General features: G+C 46.0%; 1 protein-coding gene across 2 annotated transcripts in view; it reads right to left on the bottom strand.

Annotated features, from left to right (window-relative positions):
* CFAP57 (cilia and flagella associated protein 57) overlaps positions 1 to 20,820 on the bottom strand; it is a 70,058-nt gene that overhangs the window by 42,458 nt on the left and 6,780 nt on the right. For both annotated transcript variants that reach the window (XM_049617337.1, XM_049617338.1), the window contains exons 5-10: positions 18,978 to 19,185; positions 15,773 to 15,925; positions 8,211 to 8,350; positions 7,277 to 7,442; positions 6,435 to 6,548; positions 831 to 1,043 (exon numbers count right to left, since the gene is read on the bottom strand). In XM_049617337.1, coding sequence (XP_049473294.1) covers positions 831 to 1,043; positions 6,435 to 6,548; positions 7,277 to 7,442; positions 8,211 to 8,350; positions 15,773 to 15,925; positions 18,978 to 19,185 — 994 coding nt within the window. The remainder of the gene's footprint in view (positions 1 to 830; positions 1,044 to 6,434; positions 6,549 to 7,276; positions 7,443 to 8,210; positions 8,351 to 15,772; positions 15,926 to 18,977; positions 19,186 to 20,820) is intronic.

A 20,820-nucleotide genomic window follows, 5' to 3' on the forward strand; every position in this document is an offset into this window, starting at 1 on the left:
GTTTTTCGTGAATTCACTCACCGTGCCTTCCCTCCATCCAATCACCCACCCACCCTCCCACCAAACATTTAGGGAATGTTTGCGTGGGTCATGCTGTGTGCGCCGGCTAGTAGGGACAGCAAGAGGCGTGAATTGCGGGCCTGGCCTGAAGGGGCTTGTTCCGGTTCAGCACTGTAAAAGCCACCACAGAATTAGGACTAAGCTACTTGGGGGCACAGTGGAGAGACCCCCTCCTCTCAGCTGGGCTCCAATCATGGCAAAACCCGTCTCGGGTCAGTCTGCTACCGTGGTGTCTGTGCGCTTTCCGGCCCCAGCGCCAGGAGGGTGACGAGCACCAAAGAAGATCGGCTGTCGCTGGCGCCTGGAGAAGGATCCAGCCACGTTTGTGTGAAGTGTCTTTGCTGAACTCTTCTCTCCTCCCTCAGCTATTTGGAGCCAAATGTGGTAATTCCTAAATTTCAGAGTTTGGAGGTCTCGAACAAATGTGGTGGCCGAGCCGAGGCGACAGCGGTAACTATACTTCCGTCTATACCCCAGGGTAAGCATGCAGTTTGGAGATGTTGCTGACCTGCGGGCCTGGAGGGTGGAAGAGACCTGTAGCCAGCCAGCAAAACAGAAGGAGAAAGGGGCCCCACGGTTTAACCAGTCAGGTAGGGCGCTGGGCAGGAAATCCCAGAAGTATCAATAACGGAATGACCCAGAGGGTCGTCCCATGAAGAAGGGACCCTGTTCTCACGAGCCCTCTTCCCGTCACACTTCCTGCCGTGCCCGTGGAGGCCGTCTTCTGCAGACCAGCGGGCAGCCCGGAGGTGGGGCTGGGGCAGACTCACCGAAGAGTCTGCAATCTCCTTGAGGGTCTGGTCTGATCCAACTGCAAAGATAATTTTGGCATCGGGGGAGACAGTAACACAGTTGTAACTGCAGGACTTGAGAACGCATTCTGTCTCTCTCTTTCCTGAGGACAGATTCCATTCATAGACAGCACCGTCTGTGCCGCAAGAGATCAGTTTGCTGTCATCCGCGTTCCACACAACTGAGCGAACCTACAGGGGATGAAGGCGTACCCAGTTAAAAGCGTGCATATGTCCCTGTGCACACACGTGCACACACACACACACACACACACACACAGACGCCTCATTAGGGAAAGGAGAATGAACTCCTCACGTGTTCCACTAGACTGAGGCAGAATGTCCTTTCCTGGTGCGTGCCCTTCAGCAAACCCAAAACTGGCTTTATTTGGAACAGAGCATGAACAAGTCTACCCTCTGGGCATTGTCTAAAATGATGGAGATATCGGTGTAGGTCCACAATATGAGCAAATAGCAGAGCATGAGAATTTTAATAGAACGAGGGAAAGACACGGTCAAGGAGAGACCTGCAATCATAGACAACTCCGGGGGTCGGGAAGGCTGTGCGCATGTGCTAAGCCGCCCCACTCAAGAGCAATCGGAGCGGTATATGGGGAAAATTCGAAAGCGTCTTCTGAGCTGCACAGGGACCCATCAACACAGGGCAGAAACCTCACTAGCACAAGGGGTTTAAACATAACATCTGACCAAACCCTAACTGAATAATAATCTCCTCTGGTCCACGGGCATCTCCCAGGAAGCCAGGCTTAGCAATAAAATCACACTTATCCCTGGCAGCCTGGAAGACTGTGTGCATGGCTAGGGCTGCACTCTCTCAGGTACAGAGAGAGAGCCTCCAAACTACTAGAACCTGGCTGAACAAGGAGCAAAAAAACGTGAACTCTGTGAACTGTGACAGCCGCCTCCCAGCCACACAGATCCAATGGTAAAGGGTGAAAGTGTAACTGGCTAAGGGGGCTAAGCCCAATCTGTGACTAATGAGTGGCTTAGGTCAACGCAGGGGCAACCAGAGAAAAGATAAAAAAAAGAACAAAAATCTGAGCAGGGACATCAAGGCTGCACACTGCAGGGGCAAGAAAGACTTCTCAGGATTCGTTCAGCCAGGTCACTAAACAAAGAAACAAACAACAACAACAACAACTTTCTAGATCTTCCCCTTGTCATATTTATAACTCCCTTCTCCAATAGTGAGAGTCCTGGCTCCCGTTATCTTCAATATATTTGCTTATTTTCTCATAAGGAACCAACCTTCTGACCCACTCACTGGCCACCTCTTTTGCTATTTCCATGACTGCGACCCTGTGGGGCACGTCCTTAACCACCTCCTCAGCTCCATTTCCACCTCTTAAATTGGATTCTCTGTTTGTTACTATTATGTACAAATACCCTTGAAAAAATATAGTGACGCTATTTCCAACACTATTCGTAGATTCACTAATTTTAATAGTTTCTCTGAAAACCCTTTGAATTTCCTACATACTCAGTCATGTTGTCTGTGAGGATCTATTTATTCCTTTCCAATTTCTACGCTTTTTATTTTGCTTTGGTCTGAATGTTTGTGTCTCTTACTCCGCCCTGCACCCCCCAGTTCGTATGTTGAAATCCTTACCCGAGAAGATGATGGTATAGGGAGGTGGGGCCCTTTGACAGGTGATTAGGTCATGAGGGTAGAGCCCTCATGAATGGGATTAGTAAGTGTCCTCATGAAAGACGCCCCAGAGAGCTAGCTCACCCCTTCTACCATGTGAGGATATGAGAAATCTGCAGCCAGGAAGAGGGCCCTCACCTACCCATGCTGGCACCTGAGTCTTGGACTTCTTGCCCTCCAAACTGTGAGGAAACTTTTCTGTTCTTTATGAGCTACCCAGTCTGTGCTGTTTTGTTATGGCAGACTCATGGACTAAGACATATTTCCTTTTCTTGTCTTATTGCACTGGTTAGGACTCAGTACCAGGCTAACAGAAGGCATCGTCTTTTGTTCTCTATCTCAGAAGGAATGCTTTCATAATTTTAGGATCAAGTATGCTGTTTGTTGTAGGTTTTCTTAAATATCTTGCATAAGATTTTTATAATAGAAGTTCCATTATTTTTTAGTTTGTTGTTTTTTATTTTTTTATTATTTAAAATTTTTTAAATGTTTATTTACTTTTGAAGGAGAGACAGAGCGTGAGCAGGGTAGGGGCAGAGAGAGAGGGAGACAAAGAATCTGAAATGGGCTCCAGGCTCTAAGCTGTCAGCACAGAGCCCGACGTGGGGCTTGAACTCACAAACCACAAGATCATGACCTGAGCTGAAGTTGGATGCCTAACCGACTGAGCCACCCAGGTGCCCCAAGTGTTGTTTTTTAAAATCGTGAATGGATATTAAATGCTATCAATTTTATTATATCTGCATTTACGGAGATAAACATATGATTTTTTCATCCTTATTATGCTAATGTGGTGTACCACATTAATTGATTTCAAATTGTAAAACAATCTTGTATTCCTGGAATAAATCCAACTTGGTCATGTTGTGTTCTCCTTTTTATATATTGATGGATTGGCTTGATAATATTTTATTTCTATGGTCACAAAAAAGACCAGCTTAGCATTTCTTCCTTGTGATGTCTTTGACAGGTTTTGGTATCATGATTACGCTGGCCTCACAGAACAATATTGGGAAGTATTTGCTCTTTTCTCTATACTTTGCAAGAGTTTCTTCAATATTATTAGTGTCATTTTTTTTTTTTTCCTTACAAGTTGATATAATTCTCCAGTGATATGCTCTGGGCCTAGAGTTTTCTTTATAGGAAGGTTTTTAAACGATAGACTCAATTTTTCTAGGAATTTGTTTCATCTATATTATTCAAATTTATTTTCATAAAGTTGTTCATAATATCCCCTCATGATCTTTTTTTATTATATAGGATCTGTACTGATATCCCCTTTTCATTCCTCATACTGGTTATTTACCTTTCCTCCTTTTTTTCTCCTTTCGTAATCAGTCATATTAAAGGCTTGTCCATTTTGCATTTTCAAAATGCTAAGTTTTGGGGACACCTGACTGGCTCAGTTGGTAGAGCATGCAACTCTGGATCTCAAGGTTCTGAGTTTGAGCCCCACATTGGGAGTAGAGATTACTTAAAAAAACCTGGGGTGCCTGGGTGGCTCAATTGGTTAAATGTCCAACTCTTGATTTTGGCTCAGGTCATGATCTCATGGTTCATGAGAGCCTCGTATCGGGCTCTGTGCTGATGGTGCGGAGCCTGCTTAGATTATCTCTCTCCCCTCCCCCCGTCTCTCAAAACAAACATACATTAAAAAAAAAAAAAACCCAAAACCCAAAAACCATGTTTTGGCTTTGATGATCTTCTATTGTGTTTGTTTTCTATTTCATTAACTTCTGCTCTTATCCTTACTATTTCCTTCCTTTTATCTTCTTTGAATTTAATTTGCTGTTCCTTTTCTAACTTCTTTAGATGATTATATCACTGATTTTTATCTTTTTATATTCCTAAATATGTATTTAAGGTTATAAATTTCCACGTGCATGGCTTTATTGTATCCTCCATCTGTATATATATATTTTTAATACTGCAGATGTAAGTCTAACATACAACCCTGGTTAGAAACCAGTGTTATAAATACTTGCAAAGGGATGCAACAAAGGGCTGCTTTCCTGGACTGGTCAGGGAGGGCCTCCCAAGGAGATGCACATGGTTCTAGAAAGAGCATCAGAATCACCTGGCATGCTTTCATCTGCACCTCCACAGTCACTTGAAGACCAATCGCATTGTTGAAACCGGGAAAGCTCAGTGTTTTCACAGTTCCTGCACTTATGCACCTGTTATTTGCCACACTCAATGGTTAGTTTTTAGTCTTTACAGGACCTCTCTCTGACCTTTACTTATTTTTGGAAATGTTGATTTATTTTTGAGAGACAGAGAGCAACAGAGAGAGAGAGAGCGAGCAGGGGAGGGGCAGAGAGGGAGAGAGAGAATCCCAGGCAGGCTCCATGCTGTCAGCCCAATGCAGGGCTCCATCCCATATACCATACCATGAGATCATGACCTGAGCTGAAATCAAGAGTTGGACATTCAACCAACTGAGCCACCCAGGCGCCCCTCTCTCTGACCTTTAATACCACCAACTACTTTATCTTGGAAGAGTTCCTTCACTTCTCTGATACAATTCCTTGATTCCAAGTTCTCCTGTGCCTTTATTTGCAGTCCTTCTCTTCTTTAACCAGTCCCTGAAATGTTGGTCACCTGTCTCTGCCCAAGATTCTTCTCAAATTCCAGGCCCTTGGTGATGTAATCTATGCCTCTGACTTCCACTACCACCTAATCCCCTGAATCTTCATTTTCAGCCTTGACTTCTTTCCTGACCCTCGTGCCTGAGTACCATAGTTCTTGGACACATGGCACATAACATATACAAAATGGAACTTAATGTCGTGCTTCTCTCTGTTTCTACTACCAAAGCCATGGTTTATTTTCCGACTCATCTTTCACCCTCACTTCTTAGCTGGTCTCCATCCCTCCAAGTTCCCTCTCCTCTAATCCATCCTCAATACTGTTTGGAGAAGTACCTTTCTAACCCCATTACTTCCTTTCCTGAATCCTTTCAATTGCTTCTCATCACCTACAGAGTAAAGTCCAATTCCTTGGCATGGTGTACACACTGGGATGTAGCCAACCTCTCTGGCTCCTTCCACCACTGCTGGAATGTGCCCAACGTTCCAGCCATGTGTACCTCAAACCACCACCCTATTTTATACTCCAGTTCCATCATCTCTAATAGGTCCCCTGCCTAGCATGCCTTTCAAGTGCTTTTTCTGTCCAAATTCTTTCACCGACTTCTTAAGTCTTTCCACCTTTGGCCCCTCCCTTGTCTTCATGCCCCATCTCCACTCTGTCTGAAAACTACTGGTTTTGCTTGCTAAGTATCTTTTGAATCCACCTCCTTCTCCCTACCTGTACCATCTCCTTTATGGTCCAAAATGGTGTAGACATCCACAATAGTCTCCTTACCATTTCCACCCTTTCAATACATTCTTCTTTCTGCAGCCAAAGTAGTCTAAAATGCGAATCTGGTCATATCATTCCCTCCTCTGAAAATCTTCAGTGATTTCAAGGCACAAGGAGGATATCTTTTTTATAGTTTTTTTATACTTAGGAGGCCTGCAAAGTTCCATGCACTTGGGCCTTTGCTAATCTCACCAATCTCAGCTGGGTCCCGTTTTGTCCTGACACCTATGGTTCCAGCCCCACAGACTTTTCAGCTCCTCTGAAGCTCTATCTGGTTAATTCCTTCCTACTCCTTTAGGACCCAGCCTTTATGAACACCCCACTCTAAATTATGCCAACTCTTTCATTATTTACTCTCATAACACCCCATGTTTTTCTTTCATTGCATTTATTGCAATTAGTAATTACCCTGTGCTTTTGTGTCATCGTCTCTTTCCCCAAGTAGACCGTGAACTCCAAGAGGAAACACATTGCTTCTCTTTTGTTCACTCGGCAAGCATAATGCTTGGCTCTGTGCCTCCCGTGTCCTTGGACACTGCTCACTCACTGACCTTTCCGGTGTGTCCTTTCAGGTTCGAGATGTTCTCCAGGCTTGTAGTGGCAAAAATGTGAATCACATTTCCACTGACTGCAGCAAACAGGTGACCTCCATTGCTAAAGGAACACTACAAAGAAACAAAGCAAGAGAGCAAGAATGAGAGAAATGAGCCTTCTGGACGTTACAGTCAAGAGCTCTTTTTCCTAAAGAGTTCAGGCTGAAAGCAGGTGTAGAAGTGGGAATGGGGGGGAAAGGTGCAGAGGGACTGAGGACCAGCCAGCATCTTGGCTATTCCTGTAGCTCATATTGGCCAAGATGCTGCCACTGGTGTGTGCACGGACCATGACGCTGCTTGGATGGTAGAGTGCAGCATTCGTTGTTTGTAGAAGTGTCAGAGTGGGGAAGCAACTCCCGAAATCACTATCTGGTTTCTGCGGTCACCTCAGGGGGAAGTGTGATGGGCGGCCTACTGCCTCTCCCTGGTGACGCTTCTATTCCCAGGCCCCTCCCAATCTCCAACTTCACCTTCCCTACTGGCTGGCGCTCCGATTCTGAGATGACTTCCCTTTTTGACACTTTTTGTTACTCGGCAATCAGAGAGAGAATTAATCACACGTGGGATCTCACAAGGCTTGGGGTTCAGTGAAATATCTTGGTGAGCAAGAGAGAAATGGGATAGAGCCATATGCTCAAGAAGTTTGGGGAGAGGAGAACCCGATCTCTTGCCTTTTCTTCTTTTAAAGCCACCGATGTTCTCTAAGCAGACTTTGGTCCCACTTTGCCAGAGTGTGTTAGTTCTTGATACTTCAACCCCCGGTTTTCCAAGAAACTGAAACTTTATCTCCAGCTTCTTACCTCTCTGCATCCTCTGACAGAATATTCTTTGAAAGAACGTATATCATCAATGAGTAGATTCATAAGGCGTAGTTTGTCAGCAAATCCTACGACAACAAAGTGCCCCGATGGATGAAGGCTGATTGCATAAGCCTCTTCCTGGTATTCCTTAAATAGCTCCAGAGTGCTGTGAAAAAGATTATGGAATTCTAAGAAACTCCCTTGAGCCCTCCATTGTATCTGGCACATATTTCTATCATAGCATAGGAGATACTTTGTCGCTTGAAATTTTGGTTCCTCTTTTCCCCAGGTTTTGGTTATTTGAGGAGAGTATCCGGCAATGAGTATGGGAAATAGGGGAAGTGATCAACGAGTTCTCTAGCGATGCTGAAGGCACAGCTCCATTTGGATCCCCCGAGTTGGAAGGACCGCACGGTTTCTTTTCGGCAACCCAGTGGCTATACACAAAGGACAGAGAAATTACAGTGGGGGGCCACTCTAGGCTGGGGATCCTCAGGGAATCCATGTCAGGGAGAAAAAGTCACTAGGGAGTTAAGGATGGTCGGGGGCAGTGATGAGGAGAGAGATGTAGTGGTCTGGAGAGTCCCATGTGACGAAAAGTACTTCTGGAGGGAGAGAGGAAAACTGGAAGAACACAGGAGATTATTTAAGAAGGCAGAGTGTTATCTTTATGTCCCCATTGTCTAGCATGGTGTCTGGCATGCGGTGAAGCACTTAATAAAACACAAAGCCATGTTCTAGCCCGAGCACGAGCAAAAAGGGAAGAGAAACAGGTAAGTTGACAGACTTGATTAACAAAACAAAACAAAACACCTTTTCCAACTGAGAGCTTCAAGTAATTACATTTTAAAACTCCCTAATTAAAATAATTTACATGAACAAATGTAACAACTGGGATCCTGCACGCTGTAGTCGCGAAGCCTTTCATCCTTACTTTGATTCATAATTCCAGATGCGAACGGATCGATCCAGAGAGCAGGTGGCAATGAAGGGTTTGCGGATGCACGTGGCTAGCCCGGTGATGGCTGCGGAGTGCAAGGGGTACATCAGATACTCGAAGTGAGCAGGCTCCCCCTGGAGAAATCACACAGAGTGAGATCTGGCAGAGTAAGCAAAGGGCTGGCTGTATACTTCAGCTCCATTACCACCTACGAATGTTAGTTAGCCTGGGTGCGCAGATAATGGCCGTGGGAAGACTGCTTTAATATTATGCATATTTTCCAATGCTGCTATTATTTTAAAAGCAATTTAAAATGACAAAAAATGGCAATTAAAAAAATTTAAGGATTTTTTTTTTTTTTTTTGAGAGAGAGATGGCACAAAGGGAGGGTGGAGAGAGAGAGGGAGAGAGAGAGAGAATCCCATGAGGGATAGAGAGAGAGGAGATGGGGGAGAGAGAAGCGGAGTTCACCCGAAGCGGGGCTCGAGCTCACGAACCGTGAGATCATGACCTGAGCCAAAGTCAGATGCTTAAGTGACCGAGGCACCCAGGCGCCTCAGAACTTTGTTCTATAGCTATACCAGAATTTAATGTAGCCACTCCTCTACTATGGGAACATTTCAGTGGATTCCATCATTTGTTATTTAGGAATAACATTAGACTAAACATCCTTGCGGGTTAAGTCTTTGTACCTCTCTGATGACTTCCTTAGCTCCTTCAGTGGAAGTATCCAACACTAAGCTTTTGAATGTGGACGCATCCATTTCAAAAGACATCCATCTTAAAGAAACATAGTGCCAGCTGTGTGACACAGTTACCAGCAAAACAACCAGATGAGGAATGAGGCTGTCCCCCCTGCTGCCCATGTTAGTCCCTTTCTCAGAATGCCCTGGGTAACTTGGATAACTGGCTGCTTGAGTGATCCCACTTCTTCCTTCCTGTGCTCTTAGGTTTTAAATTAGCCAATAAAGAGCAAACCCACAAAATCCTAGACATCCCACCCCCCACACTCCAGTAAAGGCAAAGCCCATGCCCTTTCTCTCCCCATGACCTTGCTGTGCGGCCCTCACGTGTGCTCCGTACCCTCCAGAGCATGTAACAAACCTGTTCCCCTAAGTTCCCTGGTGTTTTGTGCTGAAGTGCCTCCTGCAATGATCCTAAGAAGGAAAAGGTCCGGTCCAGCCACAACTCTGGCCGTGGTGGGAGAAACGTCTGGGGGTTTGCTATGAGTAATATTGGCCTGGGCAAAGTGCCGCGGGCATTCCTAGCCAAGAGCATCACTATCAATAGGCTGGGACGGACGCAACGGGTACGTTTCTAGAAGGGGAATACTGGGGGAAATGGCATGAATGATTCTAAAGACCTTCAGAGGCCCTGCCAGACTTCTTTCCAGAGAAATGGCGTCACTCCACCGCCAGCAGCAGTGAGAGGTGGGTGATTTCACACGGAGATGCTTCCTGTGACACTGGTCGTACAGGCTTCACATTGTTCTATTTTCGGAGGCCTTATACCTGGGACACCTGAATGAGGAGTGATGGCTGGGAAACTCAATTAGGTGCACGTATTTTAGGCCCATTCACAAGCAAACCAAAGGCTGAGATGGGGATTCCCTCAAATTCTGGCCCTTTCTCACTTATAAACTCAGCTGCATCCACTCAACCTTCCCTACTATCTCGGAAGAAAAGGTGCTGTGCTGGGGTGGGGGGCAGGACAGAGTATTCTCCTTCTTCTCCATCCCTTACCCTTTCTTTCTCCAATATCTTCAACCCCCCTGTCTCTACTGGCACATTCCCATCAGCTTTTGAATACACTCACACCTCTTACCTTAAACACAACAGTAATCCTCTTTCGTCCTTTCTCTGCACTTCTGCCTAAGAAGCTGTACGATGATGGAGAATCAGACAAGCAGGCTTACCGATTTCACTTGGAATTCATGACCACAAGCCTCCAACGGACCGAAAACTCCATGTTTTTCAGTAAGTTCACTTTCTGAATCTCTTAGATACCGATTTCATGCCATTTATTCTCTTTCCAGGCCTTCAGACTCTCTTCCTCTTTCTCCCGGCCCCAAAATTTGTCTGATGACCTTGCCTCATATTTCCTTGATTTTGTATCTTTACTTTCTTCATTCTGTAGCTCAGGCGCAGAGTTACAGACTGTCATAATCAATTCACGTACGGCCAATTTTTATTTTATATTTCATTCCCTTCCTCTTTTAATTTTCACTCTTGTTCCTCCCTTATCAAAGGCACCAATTAATGTGTCTCATTTGTGTCCTTGGAAATTTTTCTTTTTTTTTTTTCTTAACGTTTATTTATTTTTGAGAGACAGAGACAGAGCATGAGTGGGGGAAGGGCAGAGAGAAGAGACACAGAATCGGAAGCAGGCTCCAGGCTCTGAGCTGTCAGCACAGAGCCCGATGCGGGACTCAAACCCACAAAACGGGAGATCGTGACCTGAGCTGAAGTCGGACGCTCAACTGACTGAACCACCCAGGCGCCCCCATGTTCTTGGATATTTCTATACATGGCACCATCCTTCAGACTGCATTCTTCAGTTTTACTTTTTTCTCTCAACCATCTATGTTGTCATGTATATGATTATTGCTTCTACCAGAGATTTGGTATTCTGTGGTATGCATCCAGCTCTTTCACTTCTTTATCACTCCTGGGGACGGACAGCTGGGTTGTCTTCGACTCTCCATTGCTACGAACACGAAGGCGAACATCTTTGTATGTGCTCTCTAATGGACCGGCGTGATGTAATTCCTGGTATGCATCCAGGAGCAGACCACTGGGTAACAAGATATATGCATTCTCTATTCGACCAGGAACGATCAGACTGCTCTCTAGAATGTCTATACCAGTTTACACCCCCTCACCATCCCATAAGGATTCCCATTCTCTTTTGCTCTCAGAAATTCCGGGTGATATCTGACTTTCTGATTTTGGCTAATGCAGGAAACAATTATACCACTGCTCAGGCCAGGCTCTCTGGGCTGCTGGCACCCCCAGCCTTGCCTCTGGTGCACATTAAAGATCCCAAACCACGACTGACTCCACGCGACTTCACAATCAATAAAAAAGGAGCAATCTTTGAATTAGAGGCTGAACTCAACAATGAAAAGAAAGAAAAAGAGGAAGGAGGCTGGGCAGAAAGTGACTGCTGCCACGACCGGAGGCAGGATGTCAGTTCTCTCTTTCCAGATGTAAGAAACTATACGCACACTGACCATCTGAAATTAAAGAAGCTTGCGTATCTCTATTTGATGAACCTAACCAAGAGTCAGCCAGACGTGGCCATCATGGCTGTCCATAGCTTTGTGAAGGACAGTGAGGATCCCAATCCTCTAACTCAGGCCTTGGCAGGCAGGGCCAGGGGTGCATCTGGGTGGACAAGATGACAGAATAGCTCTGCAAGTGCTTGAAGGATGAAGATTCCTACGTTAGGAAGACAGCGGCAGTCTGTGTGGCAAAATTCCATGATATTGATGCCCAAATGGTGGAAGATCAGGGATTTCTGGATACTCTGTGGGATCTCATTGCAGATTCACATCCAATGGTGGTGGCTAATGCTGTAGCAGCATTTTCTGAAATCAGCGAATCTCACCTAAATGGCAACTTACTCGATCTGAAGCCACAGAACATTAATAAGTGGCTGATGGCCCCAAATGAGTGCACTGACTGGGACAGATTTTCATCTTGAACTCCCTAATTACAACCCTAAAGATGGCCGGGAGGCTCAGAACATCTGGGAACGTGTAACTCCCCAGCAATCTCACGCCAACTCAGCGGTGGTGCTTTCAGCGGTAAAAGTCCTAAGGAAGTTTCTAGAGTTGTTACCCAACGACTCTACTACAAGGTAGTAAGTAGTAGAAGGTGGCCCCTCCACCTGTCACTTTGCTGTCTGGGGAGCCAGACGTGCAGTACGTTGCCCTGAGGCCACTTCAGCTGCTACGTCCCACTCAATGGTGCTTTTTGTAGAAGATGGCAAAATGGAGCACCAGGTATTCCTTGCGAAGGAAAGGATGGTCCCAGTGAAAATGAACTTCAGTTTCAGATTAAGGAATGTCACTTAGATGCTGAGACTTTCCAGCAAATTGCAAAACAACAATGTCTGTACTATTGCCAAGAGGAATGTAGAAGGGCAAGACATTCCGTACCAATCCCTGAAACTCACAAATGGCCTCTGGATTTTGGCTGAGCTACGTGTCCAGACAGAAAACCCAAATTACACACAGTTGCTGAAGGGTAGAGCTCCCGAAGTCTCTCAACACATGTAGCAGGCCTATGGCAGCATTTTGAAAAATGAATAGACTGGTCCTGTGCCCTCTGGCCACCCTGTGATTGGTGCAAGCCAAGAACTCTTAACTGGAAGAAATTGGACCGCCGTGTAGAACCTGAACCCAAACACTGAGGCCACCCACCAAGGTAGTGACTAGTCTAACCTGTGTTAACATTAAGACACAACCTGCTGGATAGTTTTAGCTTCCTGTGAACACCTGTAACCACTGCTTCAATCACTTCCCACCTCTTGCCAACTGCCACTACTATCTATCCTTACTTGGGGGCTTCTCCACGGTGTGCCGATGGCTGGCATTTTTAAGGGGTTTGGTATTTTGTAATTGAAAGCTCATTTCAAAAGCAGAAAAAGACAAAAATATTAAAGCAAGGAAAAGTGTCACTGGAAAAAAAAAAAGAGGCATCTCAGACTTGTTTTAATTTGCATTTTGCTGTGCATAGGCAACAGACATTGCCTGTGAGAGTGGCCAGGTATTGGATTTAATGGATGACAACTTCACAGTGGCTATTACAGATCTGTTCAAAGAACTAAAGAAAACCATGATTAAAGAAGGAAAGAAACTTTTGATAACAATGTCACATCAAATAGAGAACATCACTGTTTAAAAAAAAAGCAAATTCTGTAGGTAAAAAGTACGATAACAGAAATGAAAAATACACTAGAGGCACTCAAAAGCAGATCTGAACTAGCGGAAGAAAGAATCAGTGAAGTTAAAGGCAGATCAAGAAAGATTATGCAATATGGAAAACAGAAAAATGAAGAAAAATGAACAGAACCACAGGTAAATGTGGGACTCCACTAAACACACCAACACATGTACAGTGGGAGTACCAGGAGGAGAGGAGAGAGACAGAAAGGAGCAGAAAAAAATATTTGAATAAATAATGGAGAAAATTCCCCACATTTATTGGAAAGTATTGATGCACACATCCATGAAGCTGAAACACAAAGAGATCCACAGACACATGATAGTAAAAATATTGAAAACTGAAGACAAAGAAAAAACCTTGAAAGCAGCAAGCGTAAGATGATTGATCAGTTACAAGGAAGTCCAACAAGGTGACAGCAGATTTCTCAGCAAAAATAATAAAAGCCAAGAGGGAGTGGGATAACATGTTCAAAATACTCAAAGAAAAAACTGTCGATCAAGAATTGTATATCCAGGGGCTCCTGGATGGTTCAGCTGGTTAAGCATCTGACTCTTGGTTTTGGCTTAGGTCATGATCTCACAGTTCGTAAGTTTGAGTCCTGCGTCGGGCTCTGCAATGCAGAGCATGCTTGGGATTCTCTCTCTCTCTCTCTCCTTCTCTCTCTGCTCCTCCCCCACTCACACTGCTTCTGTCTCTCTCAAAATAAATACACTTTATTTTTTTTGAGAGAGGGCATAAGTGAGTGAGCAGCAGAGAGAGAGAGGGAGGGAGAGAGTGAGAGTGAGAGAGAATCCCATGAGGGGGGAGAGAGAGAGAAACAGAGACAGAGAAGCAGCGCTGTGCTCACCCGATGCAGGACTCAAACTCATGAACTGTGAGATTATGACCTGAGCCAAAGTCAGATGCTTAACCAACTGAGCCACCCAATAAATAAACTTAAAAAAAAAATTCTATATCCAGCAAAGCTGTCTCTTAAAAATGAAACATAAAAATATTCCTAACAATGGGGCGCCTGAGTGGCTCAGTCAGTTGAGCATCCAATTTCGGCTCAGGTTGTGATCTCGCTGTCTGTGAGTTCGAGCCCTGCGTCGGGCTCTATGCTGACAGCTCAGAGCCTGGAGCCTGTTTTGGATTCTGTGTCTCCCTCTCCCTGCCCCTCCCCCACTCATGCTCTGTCTCTCTGTCAAAAATAAATATTAAAATAATAATAATAATAAAAAAAAATTCCTAACAAGAATAAAGAGTTTGTTGCTCACAGACCTGCCTGCCATGGAATACTGAAGGAGATTCTTCAGGTTGAAGTAAGTGACCCCAGACAGTAATTTGAATCCACCAAAAAACACAAAGAATACCAGTAAATGTATTATGACATTATAAAAGATAATATAAATACATATCTCATCCCCACTTTTCTTTCACCTTATTGAGAAAGCAACTATATAAAAAATATGCATATTATGCATCGTTGGGCTCATGGAAGTGTATTTGCCAATAAGAGCACAAAGATGGTGGGCAGGAGCAAATCCGTATCCGGCTGAGGAAGTGACTTCAGATGATAATTCAAATCCACAGGGACAAACAAAAAGAACCCGAAGCAATGAAAATGTTCTAAAACTGACTGTGGTAATGGTTGCAACAACTCTGTGAGTACGTTCAAGACCACTGAATTATACACTGTAAATATGTGAATTGCATGGCATGTGAATAAATACCAATCGATACTCAATAAAACTGTTATTTAAAAAAAAACCACCATTACCAAGAAAGATATGTTAAAATCTCCTCCTATGATTATTGATGGTCCATTTTCCTCATTGTTCTGTCAAATTTTGCTTTATATATTTTGAATGCATGCTATCAAGTGCATAAAGTTTAAAACCATAATATCCTCTTGATGAAGTGACCCTTTTAGAAGTACAAAGTGACCCTCTTTATCTTTATGGTGCTTCTTTGTTGCAGTATCTGCAGTGTATTTATGCTAGTTTTGTTACTTAAAAACAAAAAAGAAACAACTTCTTCATACACATGCATGTTTGTGCACATGAGCAGGTAGAGAGGCACGTGCAGCAGTATGAGGAATTCTCTGAAGTATAATAGCAGGGTTAAAGGATATGTACAATTTAGACTTGACAGCCAACTCCAAGGGGTCCTCGAAAGGGGCCGCAGCAGTTGCAACCCCCCTGAGAGTAGCCGAGAGCTTCTACGGGGCACCTTAAGATTCGAAGTTCTTCTTTTTCCAAAAAAATTTTTTTTTTAATTTTTATTTATTTGAGAGAGAGAGAGAGAGAGAGAGAGAGACCGACCCAGAGTGTGAGCAGGGAAGGGGCAGAGAGAGAGGGAGACACAGAATCTGAAGCAGGCTCCAGGCTCTGAGCTGTCAGCACAGAGCCTGATGCGGGGCTCGACCTCACAAATTGCGAGATCACGGCCTGAGCCGAAGTCGGCCGCTCAATCGACTGAGCCACCCAGGTGCCCCAAGATTCGAGTTTCTTCTGCTCTTAGGAAGGGGCTAAATGAGCCCCTGCTCAGAAAGTCTGGATTCAAATCTGCCCACGTGGTAGGCGATCCCTGGGCCGGAAGGAAGCGCTGCTGGGAAAGACTCACCTTGCTAATCTCCGTCAGGGACATGGTGATGCTGTACAGTTGGTTCTTGCTGGTGCTGACGACCAGCGTTTCCTCTGAGGGGCTGAAGCACATGCAGAGGACGTCCTGTTTGTCCGACTGACTCCGCTCATTGCTCTGTGGGTCCGTCGGAATCTGCCCAAGATGCAACACAACCGTCAGTCATGTTCCCACGTTGTCCGCGTGTCCTTGGGCTTTTGGAGTCCTCGCAGATACTTTCAGCTTACAGATACCCAGACCGGCATGCTGCCAAGGATCCCCCTCAGATGTGGACAAGGGAGGGCTTGAGTCACCTCTGTTTCTGTGGGATTTGTATTCACCCTTAAGTGATTAGTGGCTAAGAGACAGCAGCAGCCGCAAAAAGGATCACTCTCTACATCGGAATTTGAGATCCCCTCCGAAAACAAGTGTTAGTTTAAATCCCGCTCCCGCCCACCTGTCAGAAGCCCAGTGCGGGTGCCACCTCATCAAGCATGCCAGCGTGCACTTTGGGGCAGTGGAGGGGAAGGGGACAGCCCCTCTTCCACGTGGGGTGGGTGACAGGGCAGAGAAAAGACAAGGGGTCACACGGCGGCCCTGCCAGCAGCCTCTGAGAGGGCCTGGAGTTGCCAAGCAGACCTCACCTTAGGTTTCCTTTCCCCACCACTGCTCTTCACCTGCTAACCATCAAACTTCTCGAAAGGCTGGCCCGCCCATACCACGTCCACTCGGTTCTTCATTCCTTCCACTGTGTCATGTACTGAAATGTCCTCGTCAACCTTAGAAATGCCAGAGGCCCCTGCTCAGTCCTCATCTTCTGGGCTTTCCTAGATCCTGTAGCAGTGATGGCAGCACCTGCCTCTGGGGGGCCCAGGACACCGAGCTCTCATGTTTCCCTCCCGTGGCCTGGAGTTGTGTCTTCCCCCGTATACCCCCGACTCCTTCCCGCCATCATCTCCCTCTGCTCTGCCAGCACACTGAGGGCTCTGGGAGAGAGGAAAGTCCCGCCCCACCCCGCCCGGGGTTGGGTGAGCCCTAATATCATTCTCAGTGTGCTCACCAGGGAGCGTCCGTCTGCCGCCACATTCATCACACTGCATAAGGGGATTGGGAGCCTACAGACCGAGGGCCTTGCCTGCGTCCCGCTTCTGTGTGCCAGCGCTCGGCAGCGTCTAGTGCACAGCAGAGCTCAGCGAAAGAGTAAGTGTGGCCTCGCTGCTCTCCTCCGGAGGTGGTGGGGTCCTTGGGGGAAGTGGCCGTGGCCGACGCCTCTAGCTCAGGCACCAGGCCTGGAGCCTGGCCCATGGCAGGTATGAGACAGCCATTTGTTAGATGAGTGAGTGAATGACCACCACTTCTCAGTGTCCTCTGCTGGGCTCTCGTTCTGTCTCAGACTCTAAATTAGGAAATGTAAGGTTTGTCCTCAGTCCTCCTTTTTTTGTTCTGTCAGTGACTTTGTCCAAAATGAGGGTTTCGGTGAAAGCAGCAGTAGTGAAAATAGTCACAATGATAAATTCTTTGAAACAGTAAAAATAAAGCACCAACTCTGTGCCAGACACAAGCTAAGCGCTGTGTGTGTGTGTGTGTGTGTGTGTGTACATTGATCCCACTCCCAAAGTCTAAAACCACATTTCCAACGGATTCACTTTATTCCAGTGTCTGGTCAAACATCAACTTCCTCAGCGAGGCCTCCCCGAGCCACTCTCTCTAGAACAGAACCCCCTCTCACTCCCTGTCCTTCTCCTGGCTTTATCTTCTTCACAATGTTGAGCCCCATGTGACAATCTGTTCACATCTGTTTGTTCTAAGGACAGGCTCATAGTGTGTGTGCTTCCCCTCCTGCATCCCCAGCCCCTAGCACAGAGCCTGGCACATAGTAAACCCTCAATACATATTTATTAAATGAATAAACAAATGGAACAAACAATTGTTAAAAATTAAAATTTTTTTAAAAAAATTAAAATTAACAAAACATTTTTTTTTAATTAAAAGTTCCCCTTGGTTCCCACTCACCTTGCTCTTACCCCCAACTTTCCTACCTGTGGCATCTTTCCCCAGACAGCCAGTCTCAAGGCCAAGGCGGCATCTCTACGAGCTCCTTACCTCTGGTCACCCACATCTACTCAGGGCAAGTTCTATAGGCTTAACCTCCGCAAAGGCTCTCTCCCTTCACATTTTCCCTGCTATTCACTGTGGTGACTACATCTCACCACTTCTTGGCTTCAGTAGCAAAGCCTGATTCTTCATCGTGGAGATAATAACGGCTATCACTTATTGAGCATCAAGCATTTCACACGTGATTTACACAGGTGTTGTGTCATCCTTCTGATAACCAGCAGGGCGAGGGGCTACTTTCTCAGAGAAGAAATAGAGGTTTTGCTGGATTCAGCAACTCATCTCAAGTTACTCAGCCAATAAGGGCAGAGTCAAGCCTGGCTCATTCAGAGTGCGTGTAGCTGCCTCACGTCCAGGGCCTCCGGATCCCCCGCCCCATCCCCACCGCAGGCAGACTGCTTTTCTTAAGTGTCATGCTTCTCCGCTCAGAAACAGGCTGGCTGTGGGATTACACACATGCTCCTCGGGCTGGCATTCGAGATCTTTCAACAGCCTCAGCTCCTGTCTTTCCCTTTCAAGTGATTTCAGCTCGTCTCCACTGGGGAGCAGAGTATCTCCCAGACAAACCACCTGCTCCCCCCTCCGCAGTGCCTTTGTTCCACCTGTTCCTTCCACGTGCAACTCCTAACCTGTTCCCTCCCGTCAACTGTTACCCCTCCTCTAGGACCCCTCCTCAAAGATTGCCGCCACACGCCGCCGAGAGCCTTCCTGGTTCTTCCCCAACCGCAGACGATCTCTCTCCACAGCACTTCGTATCACTTATTCCACAAACATTTACTGAATGCTTTCAAGGTGCCAGACAGTGTGTGCTTGACATTAAATATCAATATATATCCTAACACCATTTTTACGGGAACGCTAAGCTTCAAAGTGCAAATATAACTTGCCAAAGTTCTCTGCCAGAATTCAAATCCAGATCCTCCCAATGTCAACCCCTGTTCTGTCTGCTCCATCCCCAAACTTCCCTCAGGACAAATGGCTCGAGTCCCCATTTCCACTCAGCGCTATAGCCCTCTCCTTCCACCAAACTCCCTGTCAGTGCTCTGCTGCTGGACGACACGTGCCAGGAGGACCCCAGTTCTCCCCTCCTTACCCGGATTTCCCTGCTCTCCCGGTAAATATCCTTCTCTTCCATCTTCTCAAACAGGAGAACTCTCCCCGGCCCAGCGGCACAGGCGAATCCCTTTGAATAGGCTGCAATGGCGAACACCTGGGGCATGGCCAGCTGGCTGTTGTTACTGGCCATCATGACCTGCTCATAGGAAGGGACCGGGGAACTGATTGTCGGAAATTGGATCAGGCTAGAAAAAGAAAACAGCATGTAAAGTTTACAGGCAATCCCAAGGAGAGGAGTTCAGCTAGGGATGAGAATGAAGGGCTGTCGTTGGGTGCGGGAGAAATCGCCCATTGCAATTCTGTTCCCCAGGCCCAAACGCCACCCTTTGGCCTGTTATACAAAGTCCAGAGAAAGACTGGAAGGTTATACATTTATTTGGTAGTCTCACCACCCTGTGTGGTCGCCATTATTGTTGTGGTTGTTGCTAGCATTATTATCCCTCTTTTGTTTAGGAAAAAGTGGCTCAGAGAGTTTTCTAGGATCACACGACTAGTAAGTGGAAGGCCTGAGATTTGAATCTTGCCTCCCTCCCTTCCTCCCTTCCTTTCTTCCCTCCTTTCCTCCACATAACAAATATTTATTGGAATTATACTGTGTCGACAACCCTATGAAACAATGGTAAGTAAGACTGACACAGTTCCTGTCCCTTGAAGCTTAGAGTCTAGGGGCAAGTGCTAAGGACCATTAGGTGGCAGCTGGGTGGGATGGAAGCAGGACTTCCTGAGGACCGTTAAGGAGAGGTGCACCCATCTGAGATGAGCAGAAGCTGAGAACTCCCAGCTGGTCTGAAGAACAAACAGGAGCATGTGGATATGTGAGTGTGTCCAGAGGAGTGGGGTAGGTGGACCTACGCGTGACCAAACTCAGAAGTAAGAGTGTGCAAGATGTGTGTGGTAGACAGAGGCAGAAGCTGATGCTCCAGATGGAAAGAAGGGTCAGAGCAGCAGGGATGGGTGGGCCAGGTTCAGGAGTCTGGGTTTTATTCTATTTTGTTTCAAGTTTATTTATTTATTTTTGAGAGAGACAGAGACAGAGACAGAGACAGAGCACATGAGCTGAGGACTGGCAGAGAGAGGAGGAGAGAGAGAATCCTAAGCACGAACTCACGAACCATGAGATCATGACCTGAGCCGAAACCAAGAGTTGGACACTTAACCAACTGAGCCACCCAGGTGCCCCTGGGTTTTATTCTTAGAGCACTGGACTCACTGCAGGATTAGGAACATGGCAAACTGGAGGGCAGAGGGACTTACTAGGAAGCTCTTAATAGAATCGTGAGAGAAAAAGGAGGTGTCATGGGTGTGGGGGATGGTGAGAAATGACAGACTGAAAGTTACTGAGGAAGAAGAATCTACAAAATGCCATGTGTTGAGGGCTCAGGCTCCAGAGCCAGGCAGACAGGGCTATGATCGTGGGTGAATCACTTAACCTATTTGAGCCTCAGTGTCCTGTTCTATAAAATGGGCATAATATGTACTATATGGGGTAAGACTCAAGTAAGAATACACATAAAGTGCTTGAAGCAGAGTCTAGTGATACAACGGTATATTTCAATACGTGTGAGAGATGACCATTATTGCCTGAAGTAGAGGTTAAATTGACCTGAGCCCCCACTTTACCTCATATTCTTTTGTCATATTTACACCAATAACACTTCCCTGAGCTTCTTTGTTGGTCTGCTGGCTCCTTCCAAACTGCAAAGTCTTTGAGGACACATGTCCCCAGCATCTAGCAAGGTGCCCTTCACACTGCAAGAGCTCAGTGGCCATTTATGTAATTGAATCAATAAATTAGGCAGCCATTAGAACATACATTTTAA

The sequence above is a fragment of the Panthera uncia genome (assembly GCF_023721935.1).
Source record: "Panthera uncia isolate 11264 chromosome C1 unlocalized genomic scaffold, Puncia_PCG_1.0 HiC_scaffold_4, whole genome shotgun sequence".
Taxonomy (NCBI): Eukaryota; Metazoa; Chordata; class Mammalia; order Carnivora; family Felidae; genus Panthera; species Panthera uncia.